Source organism: Platalea leucorodia (assembly GCF_965183815.1).
Source record: "Platalea leucorodia genome assembly, chromosome: 24".
In the NCBI taxonomy this organism is placed as follows: domain Eukaryota; kingdom Metazoa; phylum Chordata; class Aves; order Pelecaniformes; family Threskiornithidae; genus Platalea; species Platalea leucorodia.
Window position 1 is genome coordinate 1485808 of NC_138846.1, and position 17922 is coordinate 1503729.

Genomic DNA, 17922 nt, shown 5'->3' on the forward strand with positions numbered 1-17922 from the left:
GACACGCAGAGGAGGAGGTCGCCCGGGAGTGCTTGCATGGTGAATAAAGAAAACAGAAAACAAAGGAAAAGAAAAGAGGATATTGTGATGCCAAGATTAATGTGATTCCTTCCAGAAACTCCCTCTTGTTCCCGACGGGGAGGTAAGCATCAAGCAAAGAAATCTGTTCAAACAGTGCCACCAAGTGGCACTTGGAGCAGGACAGAAGGGTGACATGGCGTGTCCCAGGGCCAGCGAGCAGCTGGGGACTGCGGGCATGGTGGGCTGCAATCACCCATTTACCAGAAGGGGAAACTGAGGCACATGGCAAGGAAGGGACTTAAACTCCTCGTGCTGTGTCCAGCACCACTCCCCGCTGCAACCCTGCGTCCTGTCGTGAGCCCACCGTATTGGTGCCCAGTGAGTTAACGGGGAGCCCCCCCAGGCGCTCCAAATGCAGTGCGATATGAAAGTTGTTTCCTAGGCACTTCGAGGAAGACTTTTACGTGTCCTCATTATAGCTTTCTATTTTTTAAAGTCCTTTTCTTGGCCAATACATGGTTAATAAGGAAGACTGGAAAAAAATGATATCAGAAATCCACGTAACTTTTAAAGCACAAGGTGTTTGGGGCACAGAAAATAAAACAAGCCCAGTTTTGTATTGAAAAAGCACTTTCAGGAAAATGCCACTTCATTCATATGAAGCCCTTGCAGGTGTACTGGGAGGGGATAAATAGGGGAGGCTGCAGGGTCGGGAGGGCTTTGCAGGCTGTCCTGTCCTTTGGTTGTGTGCTGAGTCCTCTTGAGCTCAGGGCTTCTTTTTCTCTGGCCGGTTCTGTCTGAAACCATGCCCTTTCTTTAAGCTGAAAGCTTTCTAATATACTGCAGTTTTAATCCCAGGTGCCATCAAGCAGCTCTTCTGTCAGCCCGAGCAGGCAGTGCCCAGGGAAGAGCTGTGATCTCCCTTTTATTTCTATCAATCTATCAACTTTTCTATCGTGTCTGCATGGAAACACACCGCTTTCCCCTAACACGGGGCATGTGTGCTGCTAACCTTCTCATTAAGCTGCAGTGAGGGTAGGGGGCAATTACTGGGGGCACCTTGGAGAGACAGAAGCGTTCAGGGTGTTCTTGCTGAAGTTATTTCGAGTCAAACCACCCAGGCCCTGAGCAGGGTGGTTTCTCCTCTCGTAGACAACCGTAGACAATAACAGGTTTATGTTGTACAGGATTTCATACGTGCTTTACGAAGGAGAAAAGGTTAGAGGGTCAAATGATACGTGAAGAAGTTAAAAGTGCTGCAGAACAGAAAAGAGAAAACCATCGCTTTTAGCAGAGCTTGCAATAAACCCTCTTGAATCCAGGGAGTGGAGGGCAGGTGCTTCTGAGACTTGTGCTAATGAAATCACATGAAACTTCAGTGGTGCTGCCTTGAGATCTGTCAAACAGAAGGGGAGGCTTTGCACAAGCGCAAGCCTGGTTTGCAATGGTTCTGGGGGGTTTGAAGCAGCATTTGTGCAGTTCTTTAGCCTGCAAACTGCTCTTCCAGCAGAGCCAAATTGCTTAATAGAATTAACTCGTGATGCCTTTGGCTGAGATAAAGCTCGAGCTCCAGTTTCTCTGTTTTTCACCCAATATCCAAAGGGGCTAGCAGCCTCCAAGGCTGTGCCCCATGTGATTAGAGATTCCTGGTCACCCCAAGACCTTCAAGCCGTGCTGGTGCTGGAAAGGCATCATTAGCACCACAGCTCAAATTTTGGGGCAGGAGGGGCAGCATCTTGCTTTAGCATAATTGATCACTCCTTCCCCTGTGATGCCACCCACACTTGAGAGAAGAATAAATACCTTGGGAGTCTGCGTTCGAAGCAGCTAAATGCACGCTAGTTGGGGCTGGCTTTCCAAGGCAGATTTACCACGGAGACATGGAGGTAAGGCACGTGGTGTGGCAGAGGAGGGAACAAGTCTGCAGCGCTTTGTTTACGTGGCAAACTCACTCCACTAATATTCACAGATCTTTGAGGTGTATTTGCTGAAGGACCTCTGTTTTCTGAGCTCACCTGTGCATTGGGGCACTGGGCAAACCAGCTGCTCTGGATAAGCAGTGTGTATTTAAGCTTAGGCTGCTGGTAAAATGCTCTCTGGTTGTTTTCTTTAAGCAGTTTGATCGCCTAATTTTATCCACATCTGTCCAGTCCACCTTTCTTTCTGTTTTCTTGGGCAAAAAGATATTCTAAGCATGTTGGTCTGTGCATTCTCATGAGGGGCAGCTGGGCTTCCCTGGGCTGTGGGCTGCACAGCTGGGGCGGGTTTGGAGGAGGGATGTGCACCAGGGCTGGGTGAAGCTGGAGGTGACACCTGGCTCATGGCAGCACTGGGACTTTGGCATGGTCATGTGGAGCAAGATTCGGGTCAGATGTGCAGAAAAAAAAGAAAGGTGTGGAAAATGTAAGTGTCTATGGTTACACAAGAGCTTTTAAATAATTTAGTAGCTGTTATTACCACCATTGCTGGAGTTCTACAACTTAGGTCATGCTTAAATTTCTCCTGCTGTATTTTAATGTGTAAAACTTCAGGTAAACCAACCTCACCTAAAATTCTTTTCTTTGAAAGTATAACTAGAAAACTGGTGCCTCCTCAGACAGCCCAGGGTTATTTTCCTCTCTTCTGCCTGAAGACTTTGTGGATCTGGAAAATTGCTCAACTCCTTGGTTAATGGGGAGGAAAGGAAGAAGCAGACGAAGGAGATGTTGGGAGGGAAGGGGGCACAGAAAAAGCATTGCTGGCAGCCAGGGGTGTGTGGGGAGCGTGTGTCAGGCAGTAATGGCAGGGACTGGTGTTGAGCTGGCGTTGGGTGTTCGGACTTGGGGGTGTTTAAGGTCTGGGGCTCAAGGGGGTGGGAGTTAGGTCAGAGCGGCCAGGTTTCTCAACAAAAAATAAAGCAGGAAATTCCTGTTTATTCCTGCGTGGCTCTGATTATTCCGGCTCAGCGGGGAAGAGCAGAAGTGTAGGTTAGCGGTGATGAAGGAAGGAAAGTGCTGCACTGAAGGTTTAATGTGAGAAAGCATTTAAATGTGGGTTTTGGAGAGCTGGAAGGCTTCGGGGCTTGAATCGATGGGGCTTGCTTTGGCAGGTTAAAAGAAACAGCAAATGCCTGGTTAGTGCTTGCACTCTGTGCAGCCATGGGACCCAGAGGTTTTACCGTGGTTATTGCCTTCCTAACATGCCTCCTTTGCCTTTTCTTCCTGCTCTTTTCTTCTTTCTTTTGCCTGCTGCGAGCTGAGGGCACTTGACGCTGAGGTTCAGGCTTACCTCCCTTTTCTTGCCTCGTTCCATACACAAAGCACGATTCCTAAACTTTCCCAGGGCTGGAGCCCATGATACGGAGAGTTTTATCGCTACATCTATGTCATTATCAGGAATTAAGGTAAATGGAATAAAATGCTTTATTTTCCTATGCTGCCTAGGCATTTCAGCAAGTTATTTCTGTTGCAACCTTCTTTATTGCTAATTCATTGTGACATTAAGAAGTGTAATACATCAGCTTTTCTCTAATACGTGTTTCCACTTTTTTACATGTTAATGAGCATATTTAACATATTTCTTCAGAGATAATTGGATTCTAAGACTCCCTGTGGTAATGCACTGAAAGCCAGCTAGCAATGCCTTTAATATCTAAAAGACTCTTTCTGCATTTCAATAATCCCACAATTAAAATTAGGAATTAATCTCTTGGCTGAAACAAGGCTTTTGAGGATACTTTTCTTGTTTTGAGACAGTTTTCATACATACGTTAACTATACTTATGGAGAAGTTAATTAAACCCTTCCTTTGCATTTGTACCCCAGAACTCACAAAGGGGCACAGGTATCTCGGATTATCTTGTTCCTCTCGCCCATTGATCCTCCTTGTGAAGGCAGGATTTTTCTGTGCTTCGTTTGCTCTTAACTTACCCAGCCAGCTGTTTTAATTCAAAACATAAAAGCTATCATTGGGGAAATTATTTTTTCTGAAGGCGCAAAGGACCTCTCAAGTTTACTTAAACAGCTTTAGGTCTGGGAAACAAAAGGGAACGATGATATGTAGCTAGCCAGTGCGTAGAGAGCACGTGTGAAATTCTGTATCCCATTTTAAGCAAATCTTCAGCAATTAGAGACTGAGAATAAACCTAATGTGGAAATAGGGCAGGGAAGAAGGTGAGATGAGATTATCCCATGTTTAGTGCTATGAAGAACTGTTTCACCTCCCTCCGAAGGCACCTGCTTTTCACTGTAAGGAGGACCCCCGGTGAGGCAGCGTGCTGTACGGCAGTCCTTCAACCCAGGTGTTCGGGAATGCTATTAACCGACAGACAATCAAGACAAAATTAATCACGCAGCTACTGCTTGTTACCTCCAGCCCAGAGGACTCCAAGTCCTGCTTTTTATCTGTCATCGGAAAACGAGCTTTGACACTGCCTGTATGTTCCTTGCCTTGCAACTTCTCCAAGCTCCAGCCTTCACGTGCTGTGCACCACCAGAGGACGCTGCGTGTGTGCATGCACGGCCACACGTGTGCATGCACGGCCACACGTGTGCGTGCCGGCTGTGGGAGCCCAAGCCAAGCGTGTGCATGCACAGACACACCTGCGCGCGTTTGGTGTGGGCAGCTGGGACGCCATCCCTCCCATCAGGTCTGCTGCCCGTGCCCAGACCTTGCTCAGATGCACTCCCTGAGCCAGCCACGGGGCTTAGCGTTGGAAAATCAGCTTCTGGGCAGAGCTCTGACCATGAACCAGCTTGTTGTGGTAGTGCTCAGAGGCTGGGCAGGTGTAGCAGCCTGGCTGCAAGCACTCCTCTTGGGTTTTCTTCCCCTGCTGTATCATTCTGAGCTCAGGGCCATTGCTCCTGCCATACGTGGGGACCTCGGCTGGGGATGGAGGCAGTGGCAGTTTGCTCCTGCCACCCGTGTGCCCGTGGAGCTCGCTGCCTCATCCCGGGGCTGTCAGCAGAGGAGATGGGCTGGGATGGGACAGGGCAGCCGGCTCAGTTGTGCTCTCTGCTGGCTTGCTCCACTCGAAAGCTGAGGGTTTGTCGGAGTCACCTCCTGTGGTTGTGGTGGAAGTGAGTCACGGGCTGCACTCATTTTGGCTGCTCCCCTTGGTAGTGGGGACAATTTCAGTGCCTTTGCCCGTTAGCTTCCTCACTGCCCAGCACATCAGCGGGAGAATTTCCATTCCTTTTGCTAGCACGTTTTCAGAGGAAGCTGCAATTTTGGGCAATGGTTTAAAGTCTGAGGTTTAGTGTCTTCTCTGGTTGGGGTGGGAACCTGCTTTCTGCTGTCCTGAAAAGCAGCTCTGGCCACCAAGGAGTGACCACAGGAGCATTGAAGGCAGGTGGAGAGGAAAAAAACTAAGAATTGCTCAGGGGTGGCTGTGCCGCAACAACGGGAGCCTCGTCCAGAGCAGGGGGTGGAAGGGGGCAGAGAGGACGTGTTGGGAAACACGACCTGATAGAAACCGCACCAAAGCCAGGCTGGCAGCGCGGTGGATCTGGCTGGGCAAGGTGCCACTGGGGAGGAGCAAGGTGTTGTGTCGGGCTGGCAGCTGAGGACCAGAGCGGGTGCTCTGGGGCAAGACAGAGCTTGCCTGGCAGGGATGTGTATCTGGCAGCGGTGTGGCAGCACTCAACGAGGTGAACAGTGCAGGTCTGGAAGCTGCTTGCACAAAGCTTGTGGGGTGGCAGCAGAGGGGGAAGCCGGGCAGTAAGCAAGCTGATGCACCTTGTCCTGCACTGTGCTACCTGTGCTGCTTGCAGGAATGCAACTCCTGCCCGCCCTGCCCGCTTCTCTCCTTTTTTCCAGAGATGTACAGACAGGGAAATCACCTGCTCTCTTTTTTTCATAGGGGTTCATCTTTCTTTAGCCTGGCTTTCCCAAGAAGTAAAGCTTCTACGCTCCCGATTTTAATATCCTAACCTATTCTTTGCAAGCCAATTTGACACAGTGGCATGGTTCAAACAAATGCTAAATCTCGACTAGTTTCATGAAAATGAGTAGAGACTTGGTTAATGCTGTTGTAGTAGAAAGGACTACTTAGTTCTCCCTTCATCAGGCTGTTGGACAGAGGAGAGACAGTGGAAACCAGGCTCTACCAGTTCTGCCTGTGGCCTGCCTTCTTTAAGAGCAACATTTCTGTTTGTTTACACTGGGAAGGTGAGCACAGGGGAAGGTGTGCTGGGCTCTGGCAGGCTCCCAGCCATTCTCAGAAACTTCTTGCCTGGGTGCACGTTTGTGCTGAAGTTTAGAGCAGTGCCCTGCTCGAAACGGAGCTAGTCGCAGCCCCCGGGCAAAACTCACCTGGTCCTGAACCCAGCAAGATGCTGGATGGGAGCCTGAAAACCAGAGGGGAAAAAATGGGATGAAGAAATAGGGAATTCAGAGCCAATGTGGCAATGGCTGAACCCGTTATTTTTGTTAAGTGCTTCACTTAGTGCAGCTCGTGTGTGTTTTGAAGAGTTACTTGGATGTGCTAAGGGTTGCTGACCTCTCTGCTTTTAGCAAAGGGTGGGAGATGCTAGTTTTAACTGGACCTGTCAGTCTCCTCTCTGTGCCTGGAAGACCCTCTGGAGCTGCTGTCTCAGGCCAGGAGAATGTGGACTGGAACTGCTCACAGGCGCAAACGTGCAGCAGTTGACCTGCTCTGAAGGGTCGGCTTCCTAAAATGACTCACCCGGCTCCATGAAATAAGCAGTACCAGCCCTGGGGTACTGCTTATGGTCCTTCATCTCAGTACCAGCTGAGATGTCTGTAGGCAAGCTCTCAGCCTTGTCGGCTGTGCCTGAGAAATGAGGTCCTCGACTTTTGTTTGCAAACAAAGCTTGGCTAGACCTGGGTTGGATGGCATTTTGTCCTTTCTGTAGGAAAGGGATAAATTACTAGGGGATATGTTAGGAATGCCACAATCACACCTGATGCCTCTTTTCCAGCTGTACCAATTACACTCCACCCTGATGATGATGTGTCACGAGGCAGGAATAATGACAGATGAGTGAGAGGAGGAGATCATGGCGAGGGGAACATGAGAACCATCAAAGGAATGAAGAGCTGGGAGAAGGCAATGAACAGGCTGTTCATGAGTTTTGAGATGCAAACACAGTACATCCCCAAATGACACGGACGAGTGAAAGGCTCTAGCTGGATCTGGTCCTCTTCTTGCTTTGCTGCTTTACCACCAGCACTGCAGGGCCAAGACTGGGATCAGGGCACTGCAGCCCAGCCATGAAGACCATCTCTGGCCCAGATTGCTTGAAGAAATGCTCGCTGAAATTACCGTCGATGCACCCAACAAAAAGGACAAGTTTTTCTAGGTTTAGTTTTCACATAAAACATGACATACTGATGGCCCTGGGTGGACTGTGGAGTCCTTTAAAGAGCTAAAGAAGCCTTCATCTTGGTCTTGAACACCTCCAGCTTAATGACACTTGAGGAAAGGAAACTCACTTCCTCGCCTGCTGAGTGGCTGCTATGCTGGAGGAAATGGCTTGGTCTCCAGGGTTTGTTTTATAGTTGTTGGTAAGCACTCAGAAGCAGCCAGGATGATGCCAACAAACTTTGAGCATCAGGAGATGGGTGTTTGACCATCAAATGTGCTGGGATGGAACACAGTGTGTTCGCATAAATCTTGCAGTTGCAAGGGGAAGCGTCAGCCAGGGCAATGGAAGCGTGTAATGAGAAGTTATTTTTGTAACTGAGATTATGTGGGAGAGCACGACAATTTGTAAAGGACAGCCTAGTAATACGGTGTCAAAAGAGCATCTTGTGACAACGTGCTGAGCTTATCTGACTTTGCATGGGCATTTTTGGTACTACAGTAAACAGTATTCCTCTGCTTATCATCTTCGCTGGTTCATCTTTAGTTGTCATTTTTACATTACTACAGGCTGTCTTCACTAATGTTTGATTTATAGGTGTTTCCAAAGTCTAATACTGCAGATCTAATCTAACTCACAGAAGAGTCTTATTACAACATAAAGCGTGATATATGTAGTTTCAGGCACGGTAATCTGGCCTAGTGTCTTGAGAATGATATCTGTTGATTTATTTACTGGGAAAGAAACGGAAACAGCTGACAAAGTTTTCAGATTCATCAAGATTTATTCCCTCAATCCAATAAACTGTGATTATTGCTACACTGTAAGGGCTTGTTTCATCTCTTTGCAAATAAACAGAGCGCGCTAACACGTAGAGATATTTCATTTGATGTGTGTATAGAGCAGAAAAATCCTTTCTAACAGAGGATGTTAAAGACCCAGCAAACAAAGTGCCATAATCCAATAAAAATGGCTCTTATTGAGCAGCTGTTTAGGGACGCCTAGGCTGGTTCTCGTCATTTTTCCGGGCTGCCTGGAGCTGGATTGGGCTCTTCTTGCAGCGGCAGCCAACTGCTGTATCAGCAAAGAGCAGCTTGTGACCAAGTGCCACCAGGAGCCCTAGATGCTAGCACGGAGTCTGACAGGGCTGCTGGGCAAGAAATGTCAGATGGTATATCACTTACAAGGCAGAAAACTGCAGAAATAATTGCCATACCCTTCTCCCCCTGGTGTTTCTATAACTTTAAAAAAGCTTTATGCATCTACTGCATCAGGTTGCAGCTAATATTTAGAGATATAACTCCGGTTCTATAAAAAGCTGTTATGTGACGAAAACTTTTAATTATACAGTTTTACCGAGTCTTCACCTGGACATTGTGCAATAAAACTCTCATTTCTCAGCATTACTCTTCTCCTCGTGCTTTCTGCAACTTCTTTCTATTCAGCGTTTGCTCTTTCTTCACCCTAAATGCCATCTGTCATTTTATATCTCCTTAAAAGATCTTTCTCAAGCTATGTTAAAATGATGCCTTTGAGCTACTTTTCTCAATATTCTCATAATAATTGCAATTTACAAGACCATTAAAAAAGAGGATAGAAAACCCAAAGGCAAAATCATAACTGAATTTAAGACAGACTATGACAGTAGTTATTGGTATGTGGGAAGTAAAAAGGTTGAAGATGATGAAACGGGTCTCTGTGAGTGCAATTAATACTTGCATTGCACTTTTGGCCTTATTATTGCAGTTAACATTAGGCAATAAAAATAAGAGCGATAATTAACAGATGATTGAAAAGTATTTTTTATTGAACATGAAGCAATTTTCTCCCTTGTTGTTACACATGAGGAAAAAAAGAGACTCACCAGAGGAGGTCTCATTTATGCACGGAAACCTCTTCTTTACCGTGTGCCCACTGATACCACTCTTATTTCTTGCCTCGCAGCCAGTTTTGACACCTGGAAAGGCACCGCTCCACGATGGTGGCGGTGCAGGTGTTCAGGCGGAAAGGTGCTCGCGGGGACGGGCGGGCACCGGCACCCTTGGCCGTGCCCTTGGCAGAGCTGGTGTCTGCGGGTCCTGCAGTGCCCTGGGGTGTGCCCAGCTCCACGGTGCTCTGGGGTGTGCATGTCCCTGGGGGTTCTGTGGTGCTCTGGGACGCGCATGGCTCCGTACAAATCACACTTTGGGATGCGTAGGCATCCACACATGTAACTGAGCACTGATCGGGGCAGGGATCACCAATGATCATACCCTGAGCACAGCAGGGCTCCTCCGTGCACGTCTCAAGCACCTCGAGGGTGCAGGGCTCCGCAGCTGAGATTGGGTGCTGCAAGGGGATGTTTTCCATGCAGGTCTCAACTGTCTCGGGGGTGCGAGGCTCCACCGATGGGATTGCTGGCTGGAGGGGGAAGGTCTTCACACACGTCCCAGCTGTCTCGAGGGTGCAGGGATCCATTGCTGAGGTTGGGTGCTGCACGGGGAAGGTTTCCACGCAGATCCCAGCTGTCTCAGGGATGCAGGGATCCACTGGCGAGATTGCATGCTGGAGGGGGAAGGTTTCCACGCACGTCCCAGCTGTCTCAGGGGTGCAGGGCTCCACTGGTGAGGCTGTGGGCTGGAATGGGAAGTTGGCTCCTCCCTTGCTTTGAGGCAGGTCACAGGGAATCGCTGCTGGGCACATGCAGGCACCCACACATGGAGGTGTGCAGGAGTCCCAGGCAGCTGCGTGCTCAGGGCAGCAGGCGTCCCCGGGTGTGGGGACAGGAGGAGGTGGGCAGGTGGGCCCAAGCTGAGGGCAGGCATCCAGGCAGGTGGCTGCACCCTGACATGGGCAGGGGTCCACCTGGAAAGCCTGCTCAGGACAGGGGTGCATGTCCTGCACAGGGCAGGCATCCAGGTCCACCACGGCACAATGCAATGGGCAAGTGTCGGTGTGTGCGGCCTCCCCTGGGCAGGCAGAAGGGGGCAGGCAGGGCAGCTTGCACTGGGAAGACATCTTTCTGCACTGCAGGCAAGCCTGAAAGAAAAAGAACAATTTGGTGTCTATGAACCCAAAGCATCAGACATTTCATTTTCTTGGCTGGTGAATTCTTCAGCAACATGTTTGCTGTTTGTGCCACCATTTGATCATGGAATAAGGAACAGAGAGAAAATTTGCTGGGTTGGTTTTTTTTTGTTGTTGTTTTGTTGGTTTTTTTTCCCCCAAATTCTGCAACCACTCCTTATGAAAAGAAGTTTGGTCATTCTGGTTTTCTGTATAAACTCCCAAGCTTTTCTTATTAAAATATGTTTTCAGCCAAATAATTTCACCCTAGCGGCATTTTCTTGCACAGATAGCAGTGGATTTGATTAACGTTTTCAGCAGGTTTATAAACTTCAAGTTAATCCTCTCTCTTTTCCAGACATTTTCTCCTTGTCCTGAAACTCCCTTGCAGAATACCCATCTCACAGCAGCTGCAAGAGGTGCAGCTATCGCAGTCCTACCTTTACCATGGCTAAAAGCAGCACTGGGCTAGACAGGTAAAAGAAAGATGTAGTTGTTCAGGTTTACCATGAGGCTAGGCACTCTTACCTGGGACCTTGGCCGCTGCCGTATGCGGTCCTGCAGTCACTTCACCACTGAGATGATAACTACATGAACAGCAGTTTCGGCTCCTGCGTGCCGTGCAGGTGCTCAGTGAGCAAGACGGTGTTTTATCCCTCTAAATGCAGCGCTGAGACAACAGGAAGCATTTTGCAGAGCATCCATGGGAGTTAGAGCAAAGTAAGCGTGAAAGAAGATTGTTATTCTTTCAAACCCTTATCCCCAAGGAGGTTTGAGAGCCAATAAACAATTTCCCTTATGCAGCTGGTAGCAGTAATCTATTTCAGCACATAGTAGAAAATGAACACCAGCAATAGGCTTAGATCTGTACAATCCCAAAGATACTTACCCAGCTCAGTATCAGCAAATAAAGACGGCGAGCAGACACGGCAACTTTAACCTGGGATCTGCCTTGTATATTCAAGAGCCTGGCCTCCAGAGATGAGGCGCCTCAGGGACACAGACAAGCTACCCTTTGCTAACCCAGACCTGCTCCGCCTCTGCCCTGTAATGAATATTTGACTAATTGTTTTTAATGGAAACTGTCTATTTCCGTGGCTGTAGCATAACCTCGAGTGAGCAAAGATGTCCTCCAAAGTCACATGTCCTTTGAGTGGGGCTGACGTCAGAGAAGAATTTGGGAAATGAATGGACTCTCAGCTTGCTCTCAAATAGTTGGCCAGTCATGGGTCAGTTTTTCTGTGACAGTAAAACATCCTCCAGCCCAACACATCATGCGGGCCATTAGAGACAGGATGGGCTGTGGGATCTGGGGGATTCTTTTATTTTTAGCCACATCTGACCTCTTTCTGTCCTGTTCGGAAGTGGTGCTGCTGGTGGTAGTGTCCTGACGTGCTTCTGGAAACTCTTATATCATCACTAGTCTCGTGATGTTTTGCATTTTCTCCCAAAGCTCTGATTCAAATAACATAACCCTACTCCATCCCTTTATCCTCATGCAGGTACACCCCTGAAGAGCAGACGGGTGACAGAGGAGTGACCACCACCTTTTTCCCTTCAGCCCACTGGTTTACCAAACTCAGCTGAATTATACTTAGGGTTAATTCAAATCCCTGTGGTCAGCAGCGAACTGGCAACCCAAGTGGTCACGCATCCCACATTTATTTATTTTGCCTTAAACAACCAAAAGCCTCTCCACTGGACAGCACATGGAGATGCGTATTTGAAGGGAGCGTAGTATGCAGACACAAGAATACACCTTTGTCTCTGGATGATATACGCCCTAGTCTCTGCATGCAAGTAATACTAGTTCGATGCTTGTGTCACCAAGTAACTTACGGCTGGTTCGGAGTGAGCAGAGAAGGAAGTTTCAGAGGCTTTGATCTCTTGCAGGCAGTGCACTTGTTGGCTCTCCCTTCTCTCTTATAACGAGGGATTTTCAGACAAGAACATCTTTACTTGACCACAGTTGTGGCAGGCGGGAAGCAGCGACTCCGTGCTGCGGCAGTCATGCACAGTTCGCTGCCTTTCGTGAACGGTGTAGTTCAATCTCGGTTTAGCCTGCTATACGATAGAAATGTGTGCAGCAAACCAAAAAGGGCCACTACCATGGCCACTGTGGTCAGAGCACCAAACAGAGATGGTTCATCACCCTGGAGCATCACTGTATAGAGATGGGCTGCCACAGGAGAAGTCCTGGAAGGAGCCTAAGTGACACTGAAGACCTTAATGCAGTGTGAAGCCTTCCCTGGCTGCCTAACTGCCAAAATGATAACAAATGTTGGTTATGCCAGCATACTGCACTTAGCTGAGGAGCAGAGATGTCATGAAGCTGCGCAGAAAACTTGGGTGCTCCCATGTACTGGGCTGCACTCTCCAGCGTACAGCAGCAGTTACAGGGGGTGGGTGCTCCCCTCTGTCTGGCACGAGTGAGACTACGTCTGGAGGCTGCGTCCAGTTTGGGGCCCACAGTGCAAGACAGTCTCCAACAAACTGGAGTGAGTCCAGCGGAGACCACCAAGATGGTGTAGGGGCCTTGAGGAGATGATGGATGGGGAGAGGCTGAAGGACCTGCTCACCCTGGAAAGGAAAAGACTTAAGGGAGATCCTGGGGCCCCTTTCAGCTATCTAAAAGGTATTAATGGAGAGGCTCTTCTCAGAGGTGCCCAGAGGCAGGGTGAGAGGCAACGACTGCAAGTTGCGACAAGGGGAATTCTGACCAGATTATTGGGAATAACATTCTCAGTAGGAGGGATATTGTGCGCTAGTAAGAGCAAGGAAACTTGCACGTAGAGCAGAACAAAGCTGCTTGCAGAGTCCTCTCCCATCTGTAATCCTGGTCTGTGTGGCTGTCTCAGGGGAAGGTCCAAGAAAAGGTACCAAATTAATTTGTATCAAAACAAAGTTTAATCCTGAGGGGGATTGTTTCCAGGCTGTATCATCAGTTCTTTGTTCCCCATCCCCCATAGGAAACAGGTGGATCAGGAATTCAAGCTTGCAGACAGCAGTCATAGTGTTGCATGTACCACCTCAGTGGCTAGGTTTCATTAAAAATTATAATGTAAGCAAGTAATTTGAGGATTGGAGGTGGAGCAGGTCTGGAGTATTAAAAATTTTATTTCCATACCCCTGAGGTGTCTCACTTCCGGAGACATGGACACTGAAATCATATAAAAGGATTCATATTCTAGTGTTTCTCAAACCATTTTGGTTTCGTTTGCTAGTTGCTGGTGCTGAATTGGGTAAGTCTCTCTTGGCTTACTGGGAAGTAATGTAGTGGCTGGGGTTATTTAATTTTTAAATATTATCTGCAGAAGCAAGTTAGAAGAGTTATGCGTGCTTCTGCTTAGCGAGATTTGTGTGTGGTACTTATCAAGCAGCCGAGCTAAGGGTAGACATTCATTCCACCTTCTACCAGTCTTTACGTGCTGTATGTTTTGCAATTGCTGTGCTTTCTCCCTCAAGATGTGTGTCAGGGTAGTTGAGAGTGGACTAACCTCTCTCTTTCCCCAGTGACATTGCTGCCCTGTTTTAACCAGGAAATTATTAGGTTTGAGAGAGATCAAAAGGCAAGGCTAGGACTTCAAAGGAAAAAAGTGGTAGGGAAGATAAGAAGTGGAGACTTTCAGGCTGCAAGGGTAAGCAATGCCTGGAAGGAAGTCTGGATGAGAAGAGCTAGGAGGACTTCTGTGGGAGAGGTGAGAAAGGAGCTGCACTGTGAGCATCAGATCCTTTCCTTGAGGAAATTTTCCAGCATGAAGCCTCCGCTCATGTCCTCTAGCTGAAGACCTGTGTGGGTGGAAATAGGAAAGTAATGTCAAAGAGTTAATCCCAAACCAAGGGGAGCTGTGGGCAGGTGGGGGCTGTCATGACTTCAGACCCTGCAATATAATCTAGCTGAGTCCAAATAACACCGCTTTTCTTTCGCGTTTTGAGAAAAAGTCATCTGAAATGTACACGCAGCCATCAGCTACCAACTTGTCTAAAATGCTTTCATGTGGAGTTAGTGCCCTGCTATGGATTTCAGGCTGTTTTCCCAGTATATTGTTCAGTATTCCCCTGGAACAAGTATAGTTTAACTCAGTATTTAAAATAGCCTTGTGAAAGCTGAATGTCTCTGTTTTCCACAAAGTATATTCCTTTCCTGCTTTCAGACATTACCCCTCCCTCAAGGATGAATTGCCAAAACGATTGCCAACTGAGACAGATCTGCCTTCCACCTCCCACCATCTTGGTGAGGAGATTTCCAGTGAAAGAATGTGTGGATCCCTGTGGTGCTGTCTGTAACATCCAGTGCTTGCCTCCATGTGTGGATCCCTGCTGCTGTGCTGGGATTCCTCAGGGCAGCACCATTTACGTGAACCTGGGTAATACTGGTATGACACAGACGAGCAGGTGTGTGGATCCATGCTGCCCTGGAGGCATCACATGTGTGCCTCTGTGCTGTGCGGAAGTGGCCAAGTGCACAAGACGCGTGGATCCGTGCTGCTGCAAAGTGACCGAGTGCACCACTAGATGCGAAGGTTCGTGCTGTGAGGAAGTGACCAAGTGCACCAACACATGCGTGGATCCCTGCTGCAAGGAAGTGACCAAGTGCACCACGACATGCGTGGATCCCTGCTGCAAGGAAGTGACCAAGTGCACCACCACGTGTGTGGATCCCTGCTGTAGAGAGGTGACCAAGTGCACCACCACGTGTGTGGATCCCTGTTGCAAGGAAGTGACCAAGTGCACCACCACGTGTGTGGATCCCTGCTGTAGAGAGGTGACCAAGTGCACCACCAGATGCGAAGATCCATGCTGCGAAAGAGTGACCAAGTGCACCACCAAGTGTGTGGATCCCTGCTGCAAGGAAGTGACCAAATGCACCACCACATGCGTGGATCCCTGTTGCAAGGAAGTGACCAAGTGCACCACCACCTGCGTGGATCCCTGCTGCAAGGAAGTGACCAAGTGCACCACCACGTGTGTGGATCCCTGCTGTAGAGAGGTGACCAAGTGCACCACCACGTGTGTGGATCCCTGTTGCAAGGAAGTGACCAAGTGCACCACCACATGCGTGGATCCCTGTTGCAAGGAAGTGACCAAGTGCACCACCACATGTGTGGATCCCTGCTGTAGAGAGGTGACCAAGTGCACCACCAGATGCGAAGATCCATGCTGCGACAGAGTGACCAAGTGCACCACCAAGTGTGTGGATCCCTGCTACAAGGAAGTGACCAAATGCACCACCAAGTGTGTGGATCCCTGCTGCAAGGAAGTGACCAAATGCACTACCACCTGCGTGGATCCCTGCTGCAAGGAAGTGACCAAGTGCACCACCACATGTGTGGATCCCTGCTGCAAGGAGGTGACCAAGTGCACCACTAAGTATGTGGATCCCTGCTGTGACAGAGTGACCAAGTGCACCACCAGGTGTGTGGATCCCTGCTGTAGAGAGGCGACCAAGTGCAGCACCACGTGTGTGGATCCCTGCTGTGGAGGTGTAAGTGAATGCACCACCACATGTGTGGATCCCTGCTGCAAGGAAGTGACCAAGTGCACCACCAGGTGTGTGGATCCCTGCTGTAGAGAGGTGACCAAGTGCACCACTAAGTGTGTGGATCCCTGCTGTGACAGAGTGACCAAGTGCACCACCAGGTGTGTGGATCCCTGCTGTAGAGAGGTGACCAAGTGCACCACTAAGTGTGTGGATCCCTGCTGTGACAGAGTGACCAAGTGCACCACCAGGTGTGTGGATCCCTGCTGTAGAGAGGTGACCAAGTGCACCACCAGGTGTGTGGATCCATGCTGTAGACAGGTTACCAAGTACACCACTAAGTGTGTGGATCCATGCTGTGGAGCTGTGACCAGATGTACCTCCAAGTGTGTGGATCCATGCTGTGGGGAAGTGACAAAATGCACAACCAGGTGCATAGATCCATGCTGTGGAGGTGTCACCAGATGCACCACTAGGTGTGTGGATCCATGCTGTGGAGCTGTGACCAGATGTACCTCTCAATGTGTGGATCCATGCTGTGGCAGAGTGACCAAGTGCAGCACCAGATGCGTAGATCCATGCTGTAGAGAAGTGACCAAGTGCACCACCAGGTGTGTGGATCCCTGCTGTAGAAGAGTGACAAAGTGTGCCACCAGGTGTGTGGCTCCGTGCTGTGGAGGAGTGACCAGATGCACCACGAAGTGTGTGGAGCCATGCTGTGGGCAAGTGACCAAGTGCACCACCAGATGCGTGGATCCGTGCTGTAGAGAGGTGACCAAGTGCACCACCACATGTGTGGATCCCTGCTGTGGAGGAGTGAGTGAATGCACCACCACGTGTGCGGATCCGTGCTGCAAGGAAGTGACCAAGTGCACCACCACCTGCGTGGATCCTTGTTGTGGAGGCGTGAGTGAATGCACCACCACTTGCGTGGATCCCTGCTGCAAGGAAGTGACCAAATGCACCACCACCTGCGTGGATCCCTGCTGTGGAGGTGTGAGTGAATGCACCACCACGTGTGTGGATCCGTGCTGCAAGGAAGTGACCAAGTGCACCACCACGTGTGTGGATCCCTGCTGCGGGGGTGTAAGTGAATGCAGCACCACGTGTGTGGATCCCTGCTGCAAGGAAGTGACCAAGTGCACCACCACGTGTGTGGATCCCTGCTGCGGGGGTGCAAGTGAATGCACCACCCCGTGTGTGGATCCCTGCTGCGGGGGTGTTCAGGCTGTTACGAAGTGCGTGGATTCCTGTCCCACCGCCTGCGTTACACAAGCCACCCCCCCGTGCATGGGTGTATGCACCTGTGCCTGTGGCCGGCACTACTGCATAACATGTGCCGATGTCTGCTGTCGTAAACGCATGGCTCCTTGAGGGGTTGCACGTGGGGAGTCCTGTGATGGGAGCCGCAAGGGGACCCCATTCTGCAGTGCCGTTGCGCTGTGGAGTCTCCAAAGGCTAAGAAATCAAAATGGTTTGCAGCTCCCTGAATGTGCCAACGTCTTCCTGACGTCTTTGCTTTCCTAGTGCCCTTCCTGTCCTAGGAAGAGTCAGTCCTGAAGTGGTTTTCCTTACATTCTGCATCATTTCTGCTATACTTACCTCAAGCACAATGCCTTTCCTTGTAACGTGTCACTAACTGATTTTGTGCCCCCAGGAATATTGCCTGGGAGAGAGATTCTGTAATTCTTCTTTGCACTGATGTGGATGGAGGAATTTCCTCATTTGTTTTTTCTTACCGTCTTCTCCTTTACTTGTATGAAGCAATAAAAAATAATGATCTTGGCATCAGCTGTCTGCAAGTGTTTCCTTCACTTTTGCTTTCCCCCAGACTCACCTTTTCTCCTTTTAATTTCTTCCTAAAAGCCTGATTTCTGTAGAGCAGCAGCTCCTGCTAGAATGCATGGGAAGGTCCAAGGCAATAGCCAGAGACCTGGGACTCAGCTGGGACGTCCCAGAGCGTTGCTGGGAGAGGGGACGCTGTATGTCACGAGGAAGCACTGCACTCCCGTGGTTTTGAAAAGACTTTGAAAACCCAACCATTTGCTGAAATGCTTCTCCAAAGCTGGAGGA

The 17922-nt window shown here is 49.3% G+C and overlaps 1 protein-coding gene across 1 annotated transcript; it reads left to right on the plus strand.

Annotated features, from left to right (window-relative positions):
* Window positions 1–14748: 14748 nt before the first annotated feature.
* On the plus strand, window positions 14749–17223 carry LOC309600410 (uncharacterized protein; the record flags this gene model as incomplete). Its single annotated transcript, XM_082332748.1, has 3 exons — window positions 14749–15495; window positions 15721–16190; window positions 16596–17223. The coding sequence occupies 3 exons, from the start codon at window positions 14749–14751 to the stop codon at window positions 17221–17223; spliced, it is 1845 nt and encodes a 614-aa protein (XP_082188874.1).
* Window positions 17224–17922: the final 699 nt, after the last annotated feature.